This window comes from Pseudophryne corroboree, chromosome 10 (assembly GCF_028390025.1).
Source record: "Pseudophryne corroboree isolate aPseCor3 chromosome 10, aPseCor3.hap2, whole genome shotgun sequence".
NCBI lineage: Eukaryota > Metazoa > Chordata > Amphibia > Anura > Myobatrachidae > Pseudophryne > Pseudophryne corroboree.
The window spans coordinates 234,754,079-234,780,359 of NC_086453.1; the positions used below are offsets into that span (position 1 = coordinate 234,754,079).

The 26,281-nt window shown below is 44.0% G+C and overlaps 1 protein-coding gene across 2 annotated transcripts in view; it reads left to right on the forward strand.

Moving 5' to 3' along the window:
• LOC134966428 (probable pleckstrin homology domain-containing family N member 1) overlaps positions 1–23,257 on the forward strand; it is a 101,240-nt gene extending 77,983 nt beyond the window's left edge. For both annotated transcript variants that reach the window (XM_063943166.1, XM_063943165.1), the window contains 7 exons: positions 3,499–3,571; positions 4,088–4,230; positions 9,878–10,024; positions 11,973–12,059; positions 12,787–12,862; positions 16,542–16,618; positions 20,573–23,257. In XM_063943166.1, coding sequence (XP_063799236.1) covers positions 3,499–3,571; positions 4,088–4,230; positions 9,878–10,024; positions 11,973–12,059; positions 12,787–12,862; positions 16,542–16,618; positions 20,573–20,644 — 675 coding nt within the window. In that variant the 3' untranslated portion in view covers positions 20,645–23,257. The remainder of the gene's footprint in view (positions 1–3,498; positions 3,572–4,087; positions 4,231–9,877; positions 10,025–11,972; positions 12,060–12,786; positions 12,863–16,541; positions 16,619–20,572) is intronic.
• The last annotated feature ends 3,024 nt before the right edge of the window (positions 23,258–26,281 follow it).

Genomic DNA, 26,281 nt, shown 5'->3' on the forward strand with positions numbered 1-26,281 from the left:
TTGACACTAGGAAAAACACCTATCTTGATTGATACTTGAATTTATGTGGCAGTTGCCAGCTATGTGCACTTGATTCAACCATCATACATATACTTTTTAAATACATTTTTACTCCATGTTTTAATAAAACAAAGATTTTACATGCTACCTGTTTTTGCTTATGTGACAATTTAAGCGCTGTATTTCCTTGTTTACATGTTACACATTACGCCTGGTACAGCCCATTTCATATGTTACACATTACATCTGGTAGAGCCCATTACACATTACGCCTGGTAGAGCCCATTTCACATGTTACACATTACACCTGGTAGAGCCCATTACACATGTTACACATTACGCCTGGTAGAGCCCATTTCACATGTTACACATTACGCCTGGTAGAGCCCATTACACATGTTACACACTACACGTTACACATTACGCCTGGTAGAGCCCATTACACATGTTACACAATGTGCCTGGTAAAGCCCCTTATACACATTACGCCTGGTAGAGCCCATAATATACATTTGCTAGATAGAGTGCCTCCAGCTCCTCATTGCTCCTCTCCCTACTCTTTCCCCACAGCCAGCAGGAAGGGGAAGGGGGGCAGAGGTTAGGGTTAGCCACCAATAGGGGAGGTTAGGGTTAGGCTGTGGACATGGTGGGTTAGGGGGTATGGGAGGGTGGTTAGGGTACTCTGCGCACCCTTGTCTACATTGCCATGATTGGGATGCCGGCGTAGGTATACTGACCGCCGACTTTTCATACTGAACCCATATGATAGATATATATATATTTATACAGCAGGTGGAAAGACTGCGGCACTCGTGAATAATAATAATAATAAAGGTGCTGTTTATTGGATCGGGTCCATCATTAAATTGCCATATAAAGCCAGGCTTTATATGGCAATTTAATGATGGACCCGATCCAATAAACAGCACCTTTATTATTATTATTCACGAGTGCCGCAGTCTTTCCACCTGCTCTACAATACCTTACTGAAGGCACCGTACAAGATCTATATTAAGCAAAGAGTGACGGTTCATTTTTGCATGTATATATTTATACATACAGTATATATCTTCATATATGTATATATATATATATATATATATATATATATATAAATACACATATATAGATATACACATATATAAATATATATAAACAATACTGCCAGCCTTACTTTTTATTGCTCTGCTGGTGACACAGACTCACCAAGCAGCACACGGTCACACACCACCCAAATAACGCTGGACCCTGGCTCCGTGATCCACAAGCTGCCATGGATCCCAGTCCTTCCCTGCAGCCTGCGCGCCCAGCCAATAGCCGAGCGGCCTCATTCATACATTATTGGGCAGCTGAGCCATCGCTCAGCTGCCCGTCTGTGGCTGTGCTCTCTGCTCTGCTGCGCCTACCTTGCCGCCGCTGCAGTCAGGAGTGGGGACGGGACAGATCGGCTCTGCGGGGAAGGCAGCTTCAGCGCTGCCTGCCACGTAAAGGTATAGTAACAGTTCTAATACAGCAGTTCAGGCAGCATTGAGGCTGGACGCAGCGGCTGCATACTGGCGCGGGTGGATTGGCGCCTCTTTCATGTTTTGGTGGGAGCGAGCTGCCCCCTTGCCCCCCCCCCCCCCTCCCTCCCATTCCGACGCCCCTGGTGGGAAGGGGGTGACATGTAAAAATCCATAGTTTTCAGGCATACAGTAACTCTGGAATGCCTGAAGCAATTTACACCAAACTTGGTACACACATGATTTACAATCTGGAAAAAAACTACTATGGGGGTAAGACACCCCTAGCACCCCGAGGAGTGGGGGTGGGAAGGGGTGACATGTAAAAATCCATAGTTGTTGGGCATAACTCTGGAATGCCTGGAGCAATTTACATCAAACTTGGTACACATATGAGTTGCAATCTGGAAAAAAATACTGTGGGGTAAGACACCCCTAGCACCCCTAGGGGTGGGGGTGAGAAGGGCGTGACATGTAACAATCCATAGTGTTGGGCATAACGCTGGAATGCCTGGAGCAATTTACACCAAACTTGGTACACATATGACTTAAAATCTGGAAAAAAATTCTGTGGGGGAAAAACACCCCTAGCACCCCTAGGGGTGGGGGTGGAAAGGGGGTGACATGTAAAAATCCATAGTTTTCGGGGTCAATGAGATGAATAGTGACACTCCCAATGCCGTGTCAGTCTAAGTTCAGCCCCCATCAGCTAGAATTTTTCTCACCCAGGGGAAGGCAGTTATTTGGTGCGCCCCCGTTTTAAAATTGTTATTAGTAGGTCATAAGCCCTAACTTTTGGTCACCGTATCACTCCTTTCCTGGCCTCTTCACCCACCTGCTGGTAACCCTATAACACCCACCGGGCCTTCTGAAACCTCTACAGGTGAACCTCTCACGCTGTCCTTACCCCTCTGCTGGTTATTTCCCCCCCCCCCTTTCCCCAAGTCTCCTCACTCCTCTGCCACTCTGAACTGCTGGTTGCTGGGGTCACCACTCTCACCGACAGTGGATAGGGCTGGGGACTGGAGAATGAGATGCCTTTTCTATCTCCTTGGTCACCCAAGGTCTCCAGCAGAGAGAGTGGGGCGCCGGGGCCTCGAGTGAGGTGGAGTCTCATGTCCTGAATAACAGGAAGAGTCTGAATCTGGCCTGCGTTAGCAGCCATCTGACACATGGCCTATGTGACAGGGAATGCCAGAGACAAACAACATGCTGGAGACACCAGAGGCGAGGGCTTCTCTATGTCTCTGAGCCAGGTATGGGTAGTGACATGACCCAACAGCAGGTAGTCCCTTGTGGCCGAGAGGAGGGAGGGGAGGCAGAGGAAGGAGGGTGTTAGGGGTGACCTCTGTGCTCTGATGTAATATTATCAAGGAGTTAACCTAATGGCAGCAGTACTTCAGTGTTTCAATTGCCAGGGTTGCTGCATTTGTGCCTAGGTTATCCGGAGGCCCTGAAGTGTGATTTCAATCCCATTTGTCAGAGTAATAAAACCAAAAGAGTATTAATAAACATAGTATAGTAATACACTATCTATCTATCTATCTATCTATCTATCTATCTATCTATCTATCTATCTATCTATCTATCTATCTATCTATCTGCTACAGGTACTCCTGTGGGTAATGCAAGAACCATGGATTAATATTTACTTACATGAAAACGTCTCAAATTTACATCTCTATAGATTTACCTAATTTGTAACACTCATTTATATTTACAACCGTGAAAATCAGAAACTCCCGTGCGAAGAATGGATAGAACAGCTAGTTCTATATAAATGGCTGCTATTGTCCTGGTTGTCAACAAATAGCATAATCAGGCCTTTCTCCCATATCAAATGATTTTGCATGTACTGATTGACAGTCCCAGTACTAAAACATACAATAAATCTGAAAATGTCTTTATATCATTTACCAGCCAGCATGAAATATTCTTGATTATGTGTGAACCTTCTGTATATTCTCTAACAATGTAGCATTTATCTGATTTGCAGGGCCTTCTGCCTCTATCTGGAATGAGAGTGGTCTATGCACAAACAAAGACTGGCTATACCTTTGAACTCAGTGGTAAGTAATTAGATCAAATTGTATTGATGTCTATGTTCTGTACAAATCAGTGTCCATTATTGTGTCCTGGAACAGGCAAAGACTAAAGGGGGGTACTCACAGAGTGATCGCTGCTTAAAATCTAAGCAATCTGACTAGATTGCTTAGATTTTAAGCAGCGATCACTCCGTGTGTACCCCCCACAGTGATAGCGATGCGCAGCCCCGCGCATCGCTATCGCTGGTGCTAGATTGGCCTGCATGCAGGCCAATCTAGCAGGTCGCTCACTTCACCCTCTGGGTGAAATGAGCGGCCCCCCCATTTCCCCCCGCACGCTCAGCACACATCTCTCCCTAAATCGGCCCGTGAATACGGCCCTTAACTTACCAACTGAGCATAGCACAGTGTCACAAACAATTATAGATTATTGCACTGCAGAGTTACTATGAAGTCATGTCTCCCCTACCTGAGTCATTGTGACTCTGCCTTATCTTGATCTCTAATACTGATGTATTTTTCCCATGAAATGCTTTATAGGACCAATGATAGAACCACGCCAGGTGTCCTGCCTCAGTTCTAGTGAGAGGAGTCTCTGGATTTCAGCTCTACAGCAGCATATCCAGGAAGCCAATACCCACTGCTCTCCTGCTTCCCATCCTATCAGCATCTTATCATATCTGGTAAGTTTGCAAAGAGTACAGGTGTGAAGACAGAATCAACAAACACCCATTGATGTCCCATAGCTATATTATTGGGCTGATTAGTACCATCATAGCTTGCTTTGGACTAAACCATCTAGAGGAGGAATACCAAAAAGTGACCAGTTTGTGTATTGAGTCCCACACTTTTGAGTTTATCAAGCAAGGGCGTAGCTACCATAGGTGCAGGGAGTGCAGCTGCTATGGGGCCCAAAGCTGAGAGTGGCCCACCTTCCCTGTCAAGTTGGGACCTGTAATATATCTAGTAATGCCACTGGACTTGCTCATTGTAATGTGTTATACAGTTAACTGGATGGCATTATAATGTTACATAATATGAACTGGGGCACTGTAAGGTGGCACAATATGAAGTGGAGGCACTATAATTGTGACATAATGTGAACTGGAGACAATGTATGGTATAATGTGAATTGGTGGTACTATGTTGCATAATGGCTGTACTGGAAGCCCTACAATGTAACAAACATGCACTAGGGCACTACTATGGTTCATAAATAAACTAGTGCTCTACTATGGGGCGCAATATTAACTAAATCACTACTATGGTTCAGATAATGAACTAGGGCACTCCTAATGGAGCATAAGAGTAACAACTGCTGCAGAGAGGTGTCTCTCTAGAAGCATTTGGACAGGGGTCCTTACAAATGTTGCTATGGTGCCCACAATAAAATATTAAAATACCCCTGTCACCATATTATGCCCCACCACAGTAATAATGCCACAGTACCTGCTCGTTGTCAGGGGTTCTGCTCCTTGTCAGGGGATCCCCGCTACCCGGCCGCTTCCAGCTGCTCCTTCTTCAAACTACTGAAAATGTCCGCCATTTTGGGAGGAACATTTTCAATAGTATTCCATACGGAATACTGGAGGTCATTCCGAGTTGATCGCACGTAGAAACTTTTTGCTGCCCGTGCGATCAACTAGACGCCGCGTATGGGGGAGTGTATTTCTGCATAGCAGGGCTGCGAACGCTTGTGCAGCCCTGCTATGCTAAAAAAGTTTCCTGTAAAAGAAGACCAGGCTAAGAGCTACTTACCCTGTGCGATCGATCCAGCGATGCAGGCCCCGGAATAGACGTCAGACATCCGCCCTCCAAATGCCTGGACACGCCTGCGTTGGACTCACCACTCCCCGAAAACAGTGAGTTGCCGCCCGGTTCCACCTTCCTCCTGTCAATCTTCCTCGCTAGCGGCATCGCTGCCTGGCGACAGCCGTCGCCAGGCAATGCCGCACCTGCGCAATGCGGCCGCCGTGCATGCGCAGTTCTGACCCGATCGCACGGCTGCGAGGAAGCGCAGCGTGCAATTTGGTTGGAATGACCCCCACTGTCTGTTATGGGGGCCTGTAGCAGGTCAGTGGTAATAGCGATGGGGGTATGAGCGGTCTAGGCCCTCCCCTTTCTGTCAGAGTGGCTGGGCCCGGGACAGTTGTCCCCACAGCACCCCCTTGATGGCAGCCCTCACTACTGTACTAACACTGTCAAGTCACATCTTCTAGCATAATCTAGGACCAGTGTCAGCCTGGCACATATACCACTGTTTTCTCCTGATGTATATCTGGCACATACTGTATGCTAACCTTGCCGAGCTGGGCTTATCTTGGGATGTGTCTAGATCTGCAAGCTGCATCTATATTTTTTATACATCAGCCCCATAGTGCACAAATACAATACAAACTAGGTAATCTCACTCATGCAAGTACGATACTATAACTGTATTTCAATTATTTAACGTTGCAGTTATACATCAATCCTCCAGGTGTCATTAGTTTCATACAGTAAAATAGCCAGTAAAGGTTTAGCAGGCTGCTGCAAAATGTTATTCTACAAGTAGCTACTGATTTTACAATTTAAAACAAAATATGATTTATTTAGTACTAGGAACCAGGGTACAGAATAAAGAACAGCTTACTGTGTTTGCTTTATTCTCTGCAAAGCATTAACATTTAAAAATACGGCATAGAGAAATGTAACAACAGAGTTTGATTGCTAAAGCCTTACAGCTACACAATGATCACAGGAGAACCTCTAATTGCAAGCTGCATTTTTTCTGCACACGCTTTAACTAGAATGCTAATAATCGTTCATTATTTAAGGGTTCTACATCACTGGTATTCTTATGATCCCTAGGAGTTGCAGCCTTAGCCGCAATGGAAAATGCAGTAATGCACACTCTAATTAACTGAAGATGGAGATACAATACTTTATAATTGCATCATTATAATTATTCTCTGAAAATAAAGGATGATTACAAAGGACAAGATTCATTTTTACTTTCTCATTCTTAATATACCTGTGATACTGTTTTGCAGAGAAACCCTGCTGTTTTTGAAGCAGCAATACCACTGCTGGCACATTGATTATTGGTTGTTGGCGATTGGTATCATGCTTATGGGTGCATATATAAGTAACATAATGTATGCATCTTACCCTGGACCAGTAACATATGGGACAAATTCATCGTCAGCTCTTTCTTCTACCGGTTACAAAAGGCAGATCCTGCACACACCCCTATAGACTACAAGCAGTAACTGTCTTCTGAAGTTAACGTATGGATTCGGAAGCCACCAGAATGGGTTCCAATGGCTTCTGTGCTTAATTGAATCTGCCCCTTGGACTACGGGGGTTATTCAGAGATGAACGCAGATGGCTGCATACACAGCCTGATCTGCGCTCATCTCTGCACATGCTGGGGGCCACCCAGCACGGGGCAAGGCCATCCAGCATGTGTAAGGCCGCCTCCCGATGCGTCCGCAATTTAATTGCGAATGCATCAGATCTAAGGTTGACCCCTGGCAGCGCAGCCATCCTGAAAATAGGTCCCAGCGTGCCCCCATTTGCCCTTCCCCAAACGCCGCTTTGCCACCCTGAAAATGCCCACCGCTGTCAATCCCATGCGGTCGCATCCTTCGGCAAACTGTGCTGCACGCCGCAACAGCGGCTGGGTTTGAATGATCCCCTATGTGTAGATGGGATACACTTACAACTGACCAGAATTATAAGAAAAGTTTTTAATATATTATAATTCTCCATGTAATAAAAGGAATTATGTGACGTGTACATCTGGCTTCAACAGCGACTTTCAGGTGGAATAACGCTTACCTTAGTCTGGTGCTGCGTTATAAAGAACCATTTCCCACAGCGATCATTTATAAAAGCTTTCCGTTTATTTCTAAACTCATGAAACTTAAGATAGTACAAGTTGAGTATCCCATATTCAAATATTCTGAAATACGGAATATTCCGAAATATGGAATTTTTTGAGTAAGATAGTGAAACCTTTGTTTTCTGATCGCTCAATGTATACAAACTTTGTTTAATACACAAAGTTATTAAAATATTTTATTAAATGACCTTCAGGCTGTGTGTATAAAGTGTATATGTAACATAAATGCATTCTGTGCTTAGACTTGGGTCCCATCGCCATGATATCTCATTATGGTATGCAATTATTCCAAAATACAGAAAAATCTGATATCCAAAATACTTCTGGTCCCAAGCATTTTGATAAGGGATACCCAACCTGTATAATACTGGTTACATAGGAATCATCTTTAGAAAAACAATTTCACTCACAACGTCCAAGGAAAAACAGATAGTTACATACACCCAGCTCAATGTGAGCCCCACAATCCGCTTTAAAATGGCTTTTAAAATGACAACACTGCAATGTCGACATTCTTGAAAGGTTGACATTGAACATGTTGGCACCTGCAGAATTTCAACATGTTCACGATGTCAACATGTGAAATGTTGACTTTCTGCATAGAGCGTCAGCGGAGGCTTAGACTATGGCAGGGGAGGATAGGGTTAGATACTAGGGGAGGGTTAGTGTTAGGAGTTAGTGTTAGCAGGGGCATATTAAGAGAGGAGGGGGGCTATGTGCAGGCTCCAACCAGGTCACCTCCTCTCTACCTGGCAGTTCAGTAGACTCTGTCAGCACTAGGGTCACTAGAAGTCTATAGCACTGTGCCAGTGTAATGTACATGCGCAGGTCTTCGGGGAAATTGCGCAGCAGCCAGGGCTGGATTAAGGGCCACAATGACCTGGAGCTGATTATGTTCAAAGGCCTATACTGAAAAGGGAGGGGCAAATGACCAGTGCTGTGTGGGTGTGGCCATTGCTGTGTGTGGGTGTGGCCAGAGCCACGTGGGCATGTACACGCCCCACACTATTAGAGCTCTCTTCCTAAATACATAAAAATGGCATTACTTTGTGAGAAAACTATAAGTACAATTTCAATAGTTATGATTTATGAACAACTGTATGGCGAGCTACCATGCTACCATGATGATGGGTCTATTTTTATTTGGGGACCTGGAGCTGGAGCTCCATCCGCCCCATTGTTATTCTGGCCCTGGCAGTGGCCATTTTTATGGTGATTTTCTTACAGCTCATATGTAGAATTCTGGGAAAATGGCCGCTGCACCATTTCCCCCATGAATTGTGTAGCACTGCTGCCATCGAGAGGGGTAAGTATTCAAGAAATAGGTGCACCCATTATAGATACGCCACTGATGGTTAGTCATACCACAGGAAGATCCGCAGGATAACCCGAAAGTCATGATATCAGTGCTGGACTAAAAAGATGCCGCTGAAGCTGTCAAACCTGCCTGACCTGGTAAGTCACCACTAGACCACCAAGGACGTTTTGTTGAAGTGCTAATCATGTCAACATTTTATCAGTGCTGACATGATAAATATTGACATGGTTATGGTCAACATGCCAAGCATATTAACATGCTGCATCTCAACATTACAACCATGTTGACATTCTCACACCGATGTGATGAATACTGACAAAATATATCAAACTCTGTGTATCCTGTGCATATAATAAAGTTGTGTGTAAGCAGGAAAATCTTGTGTTTGCCCTACTGGAAATATACAATTATTCAATTAGCTACATTTTCAACATTATTTGTACTTATTACTGTATGATCATTTTCTTTTAAAGTTTGTTAAAAATAAATTCTATAAAACTGTAAACTATAACCAATCAGCTCTAAGGAAAAGGGATAAGTGACCATTACAGAGGAGTTTCTGAATATGGAACCCCAGCTCTTGTAATGGCTGGGTGTAGGGGAATTAATATGTAATTGGAAATGTTGGGTGTACTGTTTATGTTCTTAAGTCTTAAAATAATGACAAAACAATTCTTTCCTATTTCAAAACACTGTACACTCAACATGACATTCCTGGCTTGTTTACCCTATTTCCGGCAGTACGCAAGATGTAAAATGCTATTCTATGTCACTTTATGGGGTAAATTTACTAAGGTGAGAGTTTTTTGTTTTTTTTTTAAACTGGTGATGTTGCTCATAGCAACCAATCAGATTCTAATTAACATTTATCTAGCTGCTTCTAGAAGATAATAGATAGATTCTGAATGGTTGCTATGGGCAACATTACCAGTTCTAAAATAAAACTCACCTTAATAAATTTACCCCTAAGTGTCAGCTATATTTATTTAAGTACAAAATATATTGGCATTAACAGCTGGAATCAAGAAAACAGTAAAGAATAATGACATGTTTTAGAAATCATTATATATATATGTGAGTGATCACTGTTTTGATGTCACTCTTCTTGGTTTTGTTGTACTACAAGATTCCTTGTGACCAGCTGTGGAAGAAGAGAGAACTAGTTAGGTATCTGACTTCATGCCCCATCCAGAACTGGGAAGGGAAAGCCATCCAGCACATGGGATCTGCCGTATATCTGTCTGCAGTACAAGCGGCTCACACAATAGATGGGGTAGGTACTATTAAGCTTATTATTAAAGGTATCCAATATGGAAGATAGTGTATTTGAGAAAAAACTTTCTTGAGTTAACACATGGAATGAATAGGATGTCTTATTGCCAGTGGTGCAAGTAGTACTGAGTGCCGAAAAATGGGCGTGGTTATGTGTTGTGAGGGGGCATGGGCACATGCTGCTAGTGGGAGTGGCTACATGACACTAGAGGCGTGGCCACATGACAGCCCCTTTTTTTTGGTATCTGGAGGCAAGGCTAAAAATATATAGTAATGCCCCCAATTTAATAACAATATATAGTAATGCCTCCATTATAACAGGAAAATACAGCCACTGTCGCACTCCCAGTAACCCTGACAATGTGGGAGGAGCTCTCATGCTGCCAAGCACCATGGTCTTGCTGCTTTGTGGTACATTGTAATTGTGGTAATGGCAAAGTGTGTGGCAGGTGGTACTGCGTACCCGCTGCCACATTCTTAAGGGTACTCCGTACCCGAGCGTTCCTGCATACTTGCACCGCTGCTTATTGCTATGCTGGACCTGGCATATGCTATGTTACTTCAGTCTCACCTCACAGTCCCGGAGTACTGCTGTACTTACAGTATCTATGCCGGGGGTTCTCTCACAGCCATGAATTTCTCCTGTGTCCATTGCTGTCATGGATGCCTTTGGGAGTCAGAGTTGTCTGCAGACGATGGAGACACACCATCGTGGATTATTATATAGATATAGTATTGTGGAATATAGATAGGAGTCTCTCAGAGCCGCTCAGTCACAGCATGTTGCATTTGTATATACTTGTGAGTGCTAAAAGATAGAACTTCTGTTTTAACATTAGTAGCGCTATAACCTAATGGCTATCTTGGTCAGTGCTTATTCTACAGTCATGCTTGAGGCACGACATACTGTAGCACTGGAACCATGGCTGAGATATGAAGTAGGTCACTATCTGTGTGGAGCTAAGTTTGACCACAGTTTTTATCAGGTTCATTTTAGACTGTAAGCTCCAATAGGGTAGGGACTGAGGAGAATGATTAATGGGCCAGCACAGTTGGCATACTGGTTAGCATTACTGCTCACAGCACTGAAGTCAAAAGTTTAATCCATTACCGATCCGATCTGTGCGTAGTTTGCATGGATTCACTCCAGTTTCCTCCCAGACTCCAAAAAAACCATACTGGTAGTAGTTATGTGTGTCCATGAGGTAGGGACTATAGATGCTAAAGAGAATACAGTAATGTCACCTGCACACTGGGCAATTGGTGGTTTTGTGTTTTAAGCGAATTGCTGCACATAAAATGAGGTGACCAGCCTAATCATATGCAATTATATAGTATGTGTTACGCTCAGCTTATTGGTGCTGGAAAGCCTGAAAATAAATTTATCTTATTATGTATGGACATTCAATAGACGGTGCAGTTTGTTGGTACAAGTAGTTACATTTTATCCTTGATTGCCCATTTTTTGTATCATTGTATCAACTGTTTAGAATATCAGTAAAAGTGATTGAAACTAAATAACATTCTTTTTGTATCAGATCTTCCAAATACATATTCCACACTACAATCGTAACTACCCACAATACACATTTCACGCTCCCAAACACCAATAAGCTGAGCGCAACACATACTATCATTAAATATAGATTGTAAGCTCCACTGGGGCAGGGACTGATGTGAACAGCCAAATATTCTCTGTAAAACGCTGCGGAATATCTGTGCGCTATATAAATAATGTTCTATAATAAATACTGTAAATATACCCTGTAAAGCACTGCACAACATGTAAGTGGTACACACACACACACACACACACACACACACACACACACACACACACACACACACACACACACACGCACACACACACACACACACACGTACAATGTAAAACATTTTAAGTGCAGAGCACAGTATATGCAACAAAATGTTTAATTCCTATTTTTAAGGACTTTGAAGATCGGCTCATGATACTGTTCCCTGAAGATCTAGTCTTCCTCTGCGTAGATACTGACAGAGCAGCAGTTATACACCAAGTGAGTGTTTTTTACACAGCATGCAAGATGCCTGACATTACACAAAGCTCCCATACAGTCTTCACTCTACTGACAGGGACCACATCCTGTCCTGATGATTGAAGCAGTCTAGTGGCTCAGTTCCTCTACTGAATCCAGCTTCTCACCCCAACATTAATCTCTCCTCTCCTTCCTACATCTCTGACCTCATGTCAGTCTACACTCAGGTAATATGATTGCTTGCAATGGGAAACACCTCCTCTAGTTCGTTTTTGAATGTTCACTACATTTCCCCCTTGATCTAAAGGCTGTAATGAGCAGGACCCACCACCTCTTTCTCCCTGTACTATCCTGTCTCAGACACGTTCCCGCACACAGTCACTATGATTTTATGGTGTGTTTTTATAGAAGTAGGGTCTCTCTTTCTGTTCTATTTTCTGTCTTCTGTAATCACATCAGAGAGAGAGAGAGAGAGAGAGAGAGAGAGAGAGAGAGAGAGAGAGAGAGAGAGAGAGAGAGAGAGAGAGAGATCTGTAAGAGCTTTGGATAACCCTTCTATCCAAAGACCTGCAATTTATTGGTGGCTTGTCTACAAAAAGCCTTCTCCATAGGGTGATTTATTCTAGTCCTTAACAATTGCTCCTTTGAAATTTTGTTTTTCCAAGATTTACTATCATAATGATTGCAGTCAACCAGAAAGGTTTCATAACTTTGTATAATTCTTATTTATATATATTTCATGTCTCAGGGAACTCTCCCATTAAATGCAATTCATATTGAGGAAAGCCTAGCTTGGAATGAGAACTTGGAATTCCAGATTGCAGGTAGGTTAAGGTTTATTCTTAGTGCATATATCAAAAGATATGGGGCCAAGTGAGAGTTCCAAAAAATGAGAGATTTGGTAAGGTTTTGCAGGGTTTTTTTTAAGTGGCAATCATTTACACAGTAAGATCAACCTGGTTTTGCAGTGTAAATGATTGCCACTTTAAAAAAACTGAAAAACCTTTCCAAATGTATCACTTTCTGAAACTCTCACTCTATTACATTTGGCCCATGATCTAGTTACCTGTTAATTATTAATTAGTAGTAAAAACAATAAATGTTCTAAATACTACGTTCTTATATAGGAACAGGGACGAATTGGCTACAGGGTTCACAGTAAAGATCCCCGGTGGGCCGACGATCATATGGGTCTGTTTTGTTTGTTGACATGTGAGGGGTGGTGTTGCCACCATGGTTACACGGTATATCTCTGGTGCTGCCTATTTGAGGCCAGTTTTACAGTTTTTCCAGGGACACTTTCAGTTCCCAATCTGCCACTCTATAGGAATCTATCTATTTACTTGTCTGCATACTTTCCAGAAGTTCTTATATGTAACTGAAATTAACTCATTTTTATCAGTTGGTCAGGTCATAATAGATTACTGTACAATTAAGGTTTCCTGAGCTCTTTCGACTAGCCCTAATCTATTCCACTGAGTTCTCATAGATTTAAAGAGCTTAAGCGACAATTAATATGGATAGTTTGTATTAAAAATAAGCAACCCTTGTTTATATGCCATGGTTTCCTCCTGACCTACTGTATACCCTACTAGTCTCTACAGTGGTGTGCTATTGGTCTGCAACCTAATGCTGAGTGTATGCATAGTAAATTGATGGTCTCAATCCCCATCTTAGCCTTTAAAAAAAATCTTGGTAGATTCTGTCAACTTTCCCCAGCTTCATACAGCATCAGATGAGGCTGGGGTAAGATTTCTAGTGTTAGTCTTGACTGTATTTGATTTATCCCTCACAATACCTTACAGACCACACTGCACCGTGTTGTGCTTGGCAGAGTCTCAAACGCATCAGAGTATGGGTTTGTCTGCCATTGCAACAGGGACCCATGGCTACGTTTCTCCAGCACAGCAAGTGGCACTTTGACACTGTGTAAGGTTTATGTTAGAGAGCTGGGGCTGATACTGCTGCGACAGTAATATAATGTGTGTGGCATTGTGATGTGCATTTTTCAGTGTTGAACACAATTTTGCAGACCAGTATACAGTGTTAGTGTCTCCAGACTGATCACAACTATGTATACAGTTGTAGTCACATCTTACCATACTTGCATAACTCAGACAAAAGTTCCACCCAGAATGTTCTCTTGTCCTTGCCATTGGCTGTTACATCCAGTGCTGTTGTGGCGGCTTCTCCTACAGGGTACTTCAGCTGTAACTCAGAGTTCACTGGATGTAATGCTGGGTACACACTGGCCGATATACTGATCTAGTAGTTCATCTTTCCTGCGCAAAAGGTCTTGACTTTGGTCCCTATGTGACAGAACAAGTTACAGGCTGCCTGGGAGGTCCCCTACACTATAGTACAGCGTGACAAAGATGTCAATTATGTAGTGGAAAAAGGGGAGGGACGTAAGAGGCAGAAGATGTATCATGTCAACATGCTAAAAGCTTATCACGACAGGGGAGCTTGTGTGTTTGCTGTGTGTAGCTTGCCTGAGAATGATCAGGAATCTGACCTCTTGGTGGATTTAGCAGCTGCTGCTAAAGAGGGGCAATCCCTGCTAGATGCCCACATCAGTGACTAACTGACAGAGGAGCAGATAGAACAGCTCGCTGACACACTGCGGCCCTACAAGTCCCGTTTCACAGGGAGGCCTGGGAAAACACACGTGGTCACCCATCATGTGAACACAAGTAATCAGATCCCCCTCAGACAGCCAGCATATTGTGCTTCCCCCAAAGTGCTGGAGGCAATGAAGAGGGAAATTGATGAAATACTGCAGCTTCGTCCAGAGCCAGGCAAAGTAGAGGCTATAACTGAGTGGCCTAACCCCAAGACTAAAAAGCAGGTTATGTCATTACTAGGTACTGCAGGGTATTACCGGAAATGTGTACCCCACTAGCCAAACCCCTGACAGATTTAACCAAAAAGAAGTTGCCCCAGGTGGTCAATTGGACAGAGGACTGTGAGGGGGCCTTTTTTGCACTGAAATCTGCGTTAGCTCAGTTGCCTGTGCTGCAGACCCCCTAAGAGGTCTGCCTACCAATTCCATCTACTAGGTTGTAAATTTTGTGGACATAACCCCAGGGGGTTATTACTAAATGCATTTCCCCAAGCCACTCTGTACAGAGGCCATAAATGTGTTTAGTAGTGAGAAGATCAAAACCCAGCAATAGGTAGGAGAAGAAATTTATGTTCAAGTTCTGGTTTCTCATACTATCATAAATGTTGGGGGTGGAGGACTGCATCATTCAGCTCTCATTTTCAAACAAACTGGTCACTTAGGTCATAAAGCAAACATCCTGGAGTTCTGTGTCCATGTGGACTAATCCCCCTCCCCTAACTCTTGCAAGACAACTAGGTGAAGAGGGTGTATGATACCTTAAGGCCAGTGTCCAGCAATCCAGCATTGAGCTGATTAAAAATCCCAAGGGTGGGAGTATGCGGGTGCAGTTGAAGGGTGTAACTATCGCTCTCTCAGTAATATGTGTGTTCATTCTTCATGGGATGTAGCGGTTGCTAGAAGTGGGCCGTTCAATTCATCTGTGTCATCCCCACGGCCAGATTCTAGATTTGTGTGTAAGTTTAGGCTTTGGAATTCTTAACTCTTTAATTTTGTTTGAGATTGTACTGTACTCTGTGTGTATTTTTAAAATATTCTTAATCTTTGTAACACTTTTTGTAACTAAACCTCTGAATTCTTGGAATTAAAATTACAAATTCTAGTCCTGATTCTGTGATTCTTAGAACCTAAGGCCTCGTGTTGCCCACGTTACAGATTTTTCAAAGTTTTAATAACTGTGCGTGATAGGTAGAAGCGAACACTACCTTGCGTTTAGATGCGAAAATCCCTCTTGCTGGTGGTGGTGAATGTGTTTGTATAACCTCACGTGTCCAAAGTGACCCCCATGTCACAGGCGGTGCTTCCCAGATTGGCGTATATCAGCCGTAAATTTGAACAGCCGATATATCGCTGGCCCGTCGGCCAGTGTGTACCAGCGATATGTCTGCGAAGGCCATCGTTCATAGAGATAACGCTTCAGCCCTGCAGCACACACAATGATCTACAGATATATAGGTACAACGTTGTGTGTGTATGGGTAGTCAGCTCACCGCCCGTACACATGCTGCAGCAGCCGGTAGTGACTGACGACACAACTGGATGGGCGCATGTAAATGCCTACCCACTTTGTGACATCAGTCCCGATGGATCGGGCAGTGTGTATGCACAACACACTGCATATTCCATCTATAGAGGTATCTGTAGATCAATTGATCTGCAGATAAATCTAGAAGTGTGTACCCAGCATTAGTAAGCACAGGTAGCTACAGAGCGGTTAACTTAACTACAAATCATAGAGTGGATATCCAGGAGGTGAAATCCAGGAGACACTTTCATTTCTTACAAGTGTTGGCAGGACTGCTTATAAACTTTCCATACAGTAAGCTAATTGAGAGATACATACATGAAGTACAGTAAATGTTCATTTTTGTCTCTTCTAGGTGACCTTATGGAACCAATATTAATTTTCTGCCCGACTCCTGAAGACTACAGTAAATGGGTTTTTTATTTACAGAAGGTACATTATGTGCATGTCTTAATTTATATATATTTACTACAATTAGCAAGTTCTTATGTTAATGATTGTATATAGCAAGTTCTTATGTTAATGATTGTATATTAAGTATGCTAAGTGTTTCTAAGAAGTGTTAATTATACCGCTTGTACACCAAAATCCCGGTTGGACCCGGCTTCAGACCCTGTCTACACCACGCTTCGACCTGGGTCAATCCTGTTTACACTGAACCCATGTCAGCCCTTATGTCTCAGCAACCAGATGCCTCTTCTGTCATAGCAGTCAGTCCCCCATCTGTCTCAGCAGCAAGCCCCTCTTCTGTCTCAGTGGCCTGCCCCTTCTTCTGTATCAGCAACTAGACCCCCTTCTGTCTCAGCAGCCAGCCCCTCCTTCTGGCCCTCCAACTAGACCCCCCTTCTGTCTCAATGGCTAGCCCCTTCTTCTGTCTCGTCAGTCAGCCCCCACATCTGTCTCAGCAGTCAGCCCCTCCTGTACTATCTTAGCGACCAGCCCCTCGTGCTGTTTCAGCAACCAGACCCCTCCTTCTGTCTCAGCGTATAGCCCCTCCTTCTGTCTCAGCAACCAGATGCCCCTTCTGTCTCAGCAACCAGACACCCCTTCTGTCTCAGCAGTCAGTCCCCCATCTGTCTCAGCAGCCAGCCCCTCCTCTTCTGTCTCAGTGGCCTGCCCCTTCTTCTGTATCAGCAACCAGACCCCCTTCTGTCTCAGCGGCCAGCCCCTCCTTCTGTCTCAGCAACTAGACCCCCTTCTGTCCCAACGGCTAGCCCGTCCTGTCTCATCAGTCAGCCTCCACATCTGTCTCAACAGTCAGCCCCTCCCCTACTGTCTCAGCAGCCAGCCCCTCGTTCTGTCTCAGCAACCAGACCCCCCTTCTGTCTCAGTGGCCAGCCCCTCCTTCTGTCTCAGCGACTAGCCCCTCTTTCTGTCTCAGCAACCAGATGCTCCTTCTGTCTCAGCAACCAGATGCTCCTTCTGTCTCAGCAACCAGATGCCCCTTCAGTCTCAGCAGCCAGCCCCTCTTTTTCTGTTTCAGCAACCAGACGCCCCTTCTGTCTCAGCAACCAGATGCCCCTTCTGTCTCAGCAGCCAGCCCTACCCCCTTCTGTCTCAGCAGCCAGCCTCCCCCCCCATCTGTTTGAGCAGCCAGCCCTAACCCTTCTGTCTCAGCAGCCAGCCCTACCCCCTTCTGTCTCAGCAGCCAGCCTCCCCCCCCCCATCTGTTTGAGCAGCCAGCCCTAACCCTTCTGTCTCAGCAGCCAGCCCTACCCCCTTCTGTCTCAGCAGCCAGCCTCCCCCCCATCTGTTTGAGCAGCCAGCCCTAACCCTTCTGTCTCAGCAGCCAGCCTTCTCCCCCCCATCTGTTTGAGCAGCCAGCCCCCCTATCTGTCTCGGCAGCTAGCCCCACCCCACCTTCTGTCTCTGCAGGAGACTGAACTTGGGGGGTGATTCAGACCTGATCGCTAGGCTGCTAAAATTGTTGTTGTATCTGTTATCTGAGATCAGATAGTCACCACCCAAGGGAGTGTATATTCGCTGTGCAAGTGTGCAATCGCATGTGTACGCCGAGCTGCTAAAAAAAAAACTCAGTCAGCGGACAGCTGCAAATCGATTCGAACCTCACTTACCAGTGAATGGTTTGTACCACTGTGCGCAGTCTGTGCGCAGCCCAGGACTTACTCCTACAGTGCGTTCAGAATGGGCTGATCGGGGCCGGAGCTGACGTCACACATCCTCCCTGATAACGCTTGGGAACGCCTGCGTTTTCCCTGACACCCCCAGAAAATGGTCAGTTACCACCCACAAATGGCCTCCTCCTGTCAGTCAGCATGTGAATGACTAGCCTGTCACTGTTCATCGCTGATTGCCCGCTGTGCGAAAACACACAACAGCGATCAGATCTGAATCAGGCCCTAGATTTGTGCACTTACATGCATGTGATGTGGCAATTACAGTCTTGCTCAGTGCACCTTTTCAGATTTTTCCATCGCCTTGCACAGAGAGATTACAATATTAATGAGCACTGGGTGGACCTAGCAAACAATCCGATACACTTCTAGATGCACCGGTGTAAATTCAAGGGGCGGGATGTACTAAAAGGAAAATGCGGTAAACACCCTGTTTACCGCATTTTCCTAATGTACTATCCCCCGGCCGCCAGGTCAGCGCCCCGGCGGGGTTCACCAGCTTTTCCTGGCGATACCCCATAGAAGCCAGTGGGCTTCTCTCTGCAGCGCTGTGTGAGGGATCCAATCGGATCCCTCCCAGCATGCCTCGTGCCCGCCACCGTCACCCTGCGCATGCGCAGACCGACTTGTGTCGACCGAATCGTGGCGCTGGGTGGCGATGGGTAGCAATGTACATTAGTACATCCGGTCCAAGGTGTTTTGCACTGCACATTCCCTAAATCATAAATGATAAACAGCAATGGTAATTTCCATTAACGCCCAGGTTCTACTGTAATTGATTCTGGAGTTTTTAATATACCACTGACATTTTCTTGTCCGATGTTCTACATTTTATGCTTGTTTATTTATAAAGGGGTCATGTGTATTTTTTTTTACATTTCTGAGGCCTAAAAGAGATGCACAGGAAACACAATTAATAATTTACCAAATTATAAGCACAGAAGTAATCAGAGCCGGCCCTAACCAATATGATGCCCTAGGCAAGATTTTGGCTGGTGCCCCCTAGCACCACCGCTGGTTCCGCCTCTAACCTTGTACCCCCTATATTTTAAATAGGAACAGTTTGCACATTTGGCGCACAGCCCAAAATGGGGTGTGTTTTTGCTGGCAAGGGGCACGGCCACGCAATTACCCCAATTCCAATTACGCCACACAGTACTACAACTTTATTCACATATGATCATGCAATAGTGTCCATAATTCATATTACATCCCACAGTAGTATCACTTTACCTTATAAACGTTACTCCTCACAGTAGAGCCCCTTATTCACATTACATCACACTGAATTGCTCCTCATTCACATTACACCACACTCTATTGCTCTTTACTCACATTAGACGACACAGTAGTTCCCTTTCTATACGCAACGCCACATAGTAGAGCACCTTATACGCATAATGCCACACATTAGTAATGCATTTACACACATTCCACATAGTAATGCCCCTTACACATATGAGACACCTTATTAATGTCCTTATAAACATAATGCACCTTACACATTATGACAACCGTTATTAATGCCCTTTTACACATAATGTCCCTTACACATATGCCGCACATTATTAATGCCCTTATACACATAATGACACACATAGTGTCCCCTAAACATTTGCTGCACATTATTAGTGCCCCCATACACATAATGACACACATACGGTAGCACCCTGTTACACATATGCCGCACATTATTAATGCCCTTATACACATAATGACACACATAGTGCCCCTTACACATATGTTGCACATTATTAATGCATTTTTACATGACACACATAATGCTCCTTACACATATTCCGAACACTACTGCACAACCAACCCACTCACATGCACATAGCACTCACACTGCCACTAACACTGTGACCTCTGCTTCTGCTTGGATACAGATGTGTCCTGATAAATATTGCCTCAATGCTAACGTCAGGGACACCTTTTTTATGGCATGCTGCATATCATTTTAATCAGCAGAAGCTGCTGGTGCCCCTAGGCATACCAAATGCCCTAGGCAATTGCCTAGTTTGCCTATGCATATGGCCGGCTCTGGAAGTAATTACACATGTAAATGCACACACATAAACACTGTACATTATGTCAATCAATGTTATTCAGACGGTAGACCAATAATTCTACTATTGTATTTCCTCTTTTGGTGCTTTGATCTACTTTCTCTAACTGTCCTTCAATGTGACATTTACCTTACACACAGAATTTACTGATAATTCTTAACCAACACACCCTTGTGTTTCAGCCGCAACATATCAACCACTGTGGTGTCGGCCTGCATCCGCCTTTTGTGCAACCTAAATATAGAAGAAGATAAGAAGAAGGTGTATTTTGATGTCTCTAGGAGGCAGCGACAGTCTTCTATGCTAAATGTCAAAGTATGATCACTATCAGCAGATTGATCTGTCTTTTAACCAACGTGCAGAGGAGTCAGTCTGGACGTTCAATGGTGTGACACAGCCTGAAGTCATTTGTGTCATATGCCAGGATTATAATTATCTATTTATGAGTGTCAATTTAGGAGGCTTGTGACCATACTGTATCTGTGGGGAAGGTCAAAAGAGGAAATTAAAGTGTCAAAAAGTCTTATATAGGAGGAACAGAGAACGGCATATAGAAAAACAAATCAAGAAGATATAAAGGGAAATATGCTTGTGATTGTAATGTCCTGGATAATGTGACTCACTCCTAGAAGATGAACTTAATTGACATATTAAGGACCAAACAAGAAAATACATAGAATGCCTGATAATGCAGTTAAAATGTCACATTTAGTAATTATTCACACATAGGGTGGGATTCAATTATTTTCACCCCTTTCCACACTCGTTCTGTTTCTGCCCTCAGGGACGTTGTATCATTATTTTAGCTCACTACCCCCGGAGTAGCGATGCACCCAACCCTTTACACAATAAACCTGATTACTATGGACGCAATATGCGCGATAACGGAGATCATTTTAGAAAGGAAATTGGGCATGATATATCATTTGAATCTCTCCCTTAATGTCACATGGTAAACATATAGGTGAACACTTGTGCTAGAGGAAACATGATTCCATTTTTCCAACTGGTCAATTGTATCTAGTAGACTCACCAGATGTGTACATGACACTACCACTCAACATGGAAACGGTTTTATGTTTTTTACTACTTGGACTAAAATAGTTACTTATTTTCCCTGGCAATATAATATATCGGAGTGCACACTATTTAATTTATGGTGTATTCCCTCCCAATGCTCATGGTAATTACTGTATAAATACAGACAGGTTGCCAAAGCTTTAGCCCAAAGGAGCACATGAAATAAAGTAGCACAAACACTCTACTGTGATACTCTTGCTCATGGTTTTGGTGCAACGAAAGATGAGTGTGCTATACCAAATGTACATTGAGTCTGAATTCATGCAAGGAAGCAAGTGGCAAATGAGGGAGTTTCTTGGAAAACTAAAACACGGAATTTCTAGGCAGTAGCTTGTAATCTGGTAACTTTGTGAATCTGAGGGCAAAGAGAGGAAAGGGTAGAGTATTGTGTAAAGTGGCCATTTTGAGACAGAAACCAGGATGTCCATAGGAAAAAACCAGATGATTTCTAATTAAAGCCAACTTGTGTTCTTTATTTAGTGCCAAATGCAATAACCCAATCATATGTACATGTTCCCACAAATCTGTTGATCAAAGTGGATGAAGAATGTGCAATTCATGTTACTTTTCTTTCCCCAGTGGAACTGGTCCGAGCTCTCAATGCTGTTTATTTTATATATAATGTTTAGAAGGTGGGACTCTGCACTATTAACCATCGCATCCAATGAGCTATTAGCTCTTATCTGTTTAGTACAAGACAGACAATGAAAGCAACTGTGTGATGCCTTGCTTGAGTTTTAGCACAGGTTAACCCATTGAGCAACGCTTAATGTTCATGCCTGGGTTCTTTGATAAAGATTATTTCCATTTTTGTGTATTTTGTCTTTATCTACAATTATAGATTGGATTTACCATCTAATAGAGTATATGATCTATTATTTCCTAAACTGGCTAAAAAGTCCATTCAGTTACGTTCAGTGGGCCTTCACTAAATCTGCTACAAATCCATTAGATGGTAGAGTTAACTATTTAGTTGGTTTGAAAAAGTTTGGGGTGCAATCAGCACCGCAGAGGACCTACAGTATTTAAAAAGGCCAAATTGCAGTTTGTACAATAGACCTAATTTATGTTGTAGAATATTGCACAGGAATGCAGATCAGACATTTATTTTATTCTTTGTCTAAATTAATTAATTTAGAAGAGAATGTGACACATAGGATATATGACACAGAGGAAGAGCTCTCAGCAGGGGCGGATTTAGGGGTCATGCCACCCATAGGCACAATACTGTTGGTTGCACCCCTTCACTTCCCTTCCCCCTTCACCCCCTTTATGTTGGGCCAGTCCCACTGCCTCTAGATAGCCAAAGCAGCCCCAAGCTCGACTTCCTCTACCTCCAGCCGGTGGCAAAATAAAGAAATAAGTCATAATTACAGAAAATAAAAAAACACCCACCAACAAACACCTGGCATCATCTTGGCAGCAGCCTAGCAGGGATCTCACGGAGGGGAGCTTGCTGGTCTGTCTCCCCAGCAAGTGGCTTCCCTAGGCATGTACCTAGCAGTAAATCTACCACTGGCTCTTAGCCCAATAATAAAACACAATCCATTTTTATAATAGGGACTCTTTCTCACGTAATCTTACTCACATTTTAACCGATGCTCATCTGTCAATACAATGTAGCCAGGAACGTGTTTTTTTTTCTTGTGTAAAAAATGAATTTTGGCACTGGTTAATGTGGACTAAAGTAATGTATGTATTGCTTTAGATATCTATCTATTTACCTATCTATCATCTATCTATCGATCTACTTGGTGTTTGTTCAATAAATCACTTTCACACTCGTCCATTCATGCCACGGTGCCCGAAGCTTTTCACATCCATATAGTACCAATAATCGGCACTCGGTGGTTCAATAAATCACTTAAATGCACAACATAATTCCTGCAACGTTACCTTATATCCCCTCCAGGACCCTTTCTGACAGATGCCGGGACGCCACACGATCTCCTCCCCCAGACCAAAATGAAATCATGTGCTGCCTGATGATGGGCTTCTCCCACAGTGTCGCACAATACGTGTATGAGTCAGGAATAGTAATCAAACACTGCGGTTAAAATTCACAAACAGTTTCGCACAACACGTGTATAAGTAGGAAATGAAATATATTACTGTGGTACCACCTTCACCCACAGTGTCACACAATATGTGTGTGAGTCAGAAATAGTAATCGAACATTGCGGTTTAAATTCACCAACAGTGTCGTACAATATGTATATTAGCAGGAATTAAAATATATTACTGTAGTAGCACTTTCACCCACAGCGTCACACAATATGTGTGTGAGTCAGAAATCGCGATCGAACACTGCGGTTTAAATTCGCCAACAGTGTCGCACAATACGTGTATGAGTACATAATAATATAATGCGGTCTGACCAACAGTGTCACAGTACTTAAAGAAATAAAAATTGTATAGTACACTGGGGTACAGCACAAACAAAATAATTCTTTTAATATATATTTTTTTAGGCTTTTTTTTTAGCTTTTATAATTTTAATTTTACACTGGGGCTGAGCCCCTGGATAGATGGACAGATCACCCCTTTCAGATACAGCAGACAGAGCACCCCTGGACTGATATTGCAGACAGAGCACCCCTGGACTGATACTGATAATAGGACACACCAGCCCCTGTATGTTATACTGGGTTAATTTAATTAACACTGGGGCAGAGCCCCCTGGATGTATGGACAGAGCACCACTTTCAGATACAGCAGAGAGAGAACTCCTGGACTGATGCAGCAGACAGAGCACCACTTTCAGATACAGCAGACCAGTGGTGCAAGTAGAAATATATTTACTTACGGGTACTGAGAGGCGCGCGCCACAGGCGCGCACGCAAAAAAGGAGGCGTGGCCACATGTCGTATGGGGGCGTGGCCACATTATGCTACGGGGAGTGGCTACATGACACTGGGGGCATTGTCACACAACACAGCCCCTTTTCTTTGCATTTTCCCTCCTAGGGAACGATAGTCCAAAGATAGATGTAGATACAGGTGGCACTCAGAAGACTTCATATAACTCTTTTTTATTATAGGTGAATCATCCAATGATGATTCACCTAAAATAAAAGGAGTTATATGAAGTCTTCTGAGTGCCGCCTGTATCATATATATATATATATATATATATATATATATATATATAGAAGCATAGGGCCGGCACTCCTCGGTTACACGGTTCCTGCGCTGGTGCCCTCACATGTACGGCTGTACACACATATAATTTTCAACGTGCGGCACTCAGCTATATAAAGAAAATACACTGGAAACCAGTAGCGTATAACAACGTTTCAGTGCCCGAAGCACTATCGTCAGGTTCATTTCGAAGTATATATAATATATATATATATATATATACATATATATACACTGCTCAAAAAAATAAAGGGAACACTAAAATAACACATCCTAGTTCTGAATGAATGAAATATTCTTATTAAATACTTTGTTCTTTACATAGTTGAATGTGCTGACAACAAAATCACACAAAAATTATCAATGGAAATCAAATTTATTAACCCATGGAGGTCTGGATTTGGAGTCACACTCAAAATGAAAGTGGAAAAACACACTACTGTTACGATCCTGATGCTCAGGACAGGGGAGATCTTATGTAGTGAGTCCTGAGCACCAAGACGGAATGCTGGGATAGGGAAATTGGAAGGAAATAGCCCCTAGCACCCTACCTCCATTGTCTTACCCGTGTTATCAATTCACGCCTGAACAACTATGGTTTCTTGGGCCCATGGCAGCCGCGTTTGAAGGGCGGATTAGGTCTGCCCAACTCCGATGCCCCCTCAGGTCTTAAAGAGAGACAAGGCGTGAACTGAGACAGGGTAATAACAAGGGGACCTCTAACTGAAACAACCACGCTAGGGGCTATAAATTACCTAAAAACTAAACGTATGTGCGGCACGCCGCCAAAGGAAAAAGAACTACAAAGAAACCACTGTCCACTCCCCTACACGGCACCGCCGAGTTCCGGGGAGGACAGTGAAAGCGGAAACCTCCGCAAATGCACCAATTCACAGTAAAGTAAACACTAAGCGGCATAGGCCGCAACACGCGTCAGAAGCCGCTACTCACGAAACCGGGCGAGAACCCCAGATGACAAACAGGTTCGCAAGGACTAGAAGGATTCCCAGGACCGGCTTCGAACCTCCAAAGTACCAAAGGGCAGGGAGCAAGATCCACCAAACACGGCTGACAGGAACAGATTTCTGCAAGGCAGGAACAGCATACAAGAAGCTATCACCGGCGGGGCTGCAGTGTGCTGGCTCACATAAAAAGGCCCTGCTGGCCAATAACAGGAGGGCCAGCAGGACCAGCCCCCAGACCCTAATTACTAGTTGCCATGCAGCTGCCCTGCTGCACGAGCAACCTAATTAACTATTCTTAGCAACAGGGAACGCGGTCTACCTGTGGCGTCCCCGTTGCTATGCACCCGGCGGCCCTGCACGTACGGCGTCCTGCGTTGCCAGGGACCCGGCGGCTATCGTGCGCACGGCGTCCTGGCGTTGCTAGGTGCCGTGCGGGGGACAGGGAAGGAGAGAGGCGCGGCGGCCGTGACCGCTGCTCAGTTAGGGCACGGCCGAGACCGCCGCACCTAACAACTACAGGCTGATCCAACTTTGATATAATGTCCTTAAAACAGGTCAACATGAGGCTCAGTAGTGTGTGTGGCCTCCACGTGCCTGTATGACCTCCCTACAACCCACACAAGTGGCTCAGGTAGTGTAGCTCATCCAGGAGGGCACATCAATGCGAGCTGTGGCAAGAAGGTTTGCTGTGTCTGTCAGCGTAGTG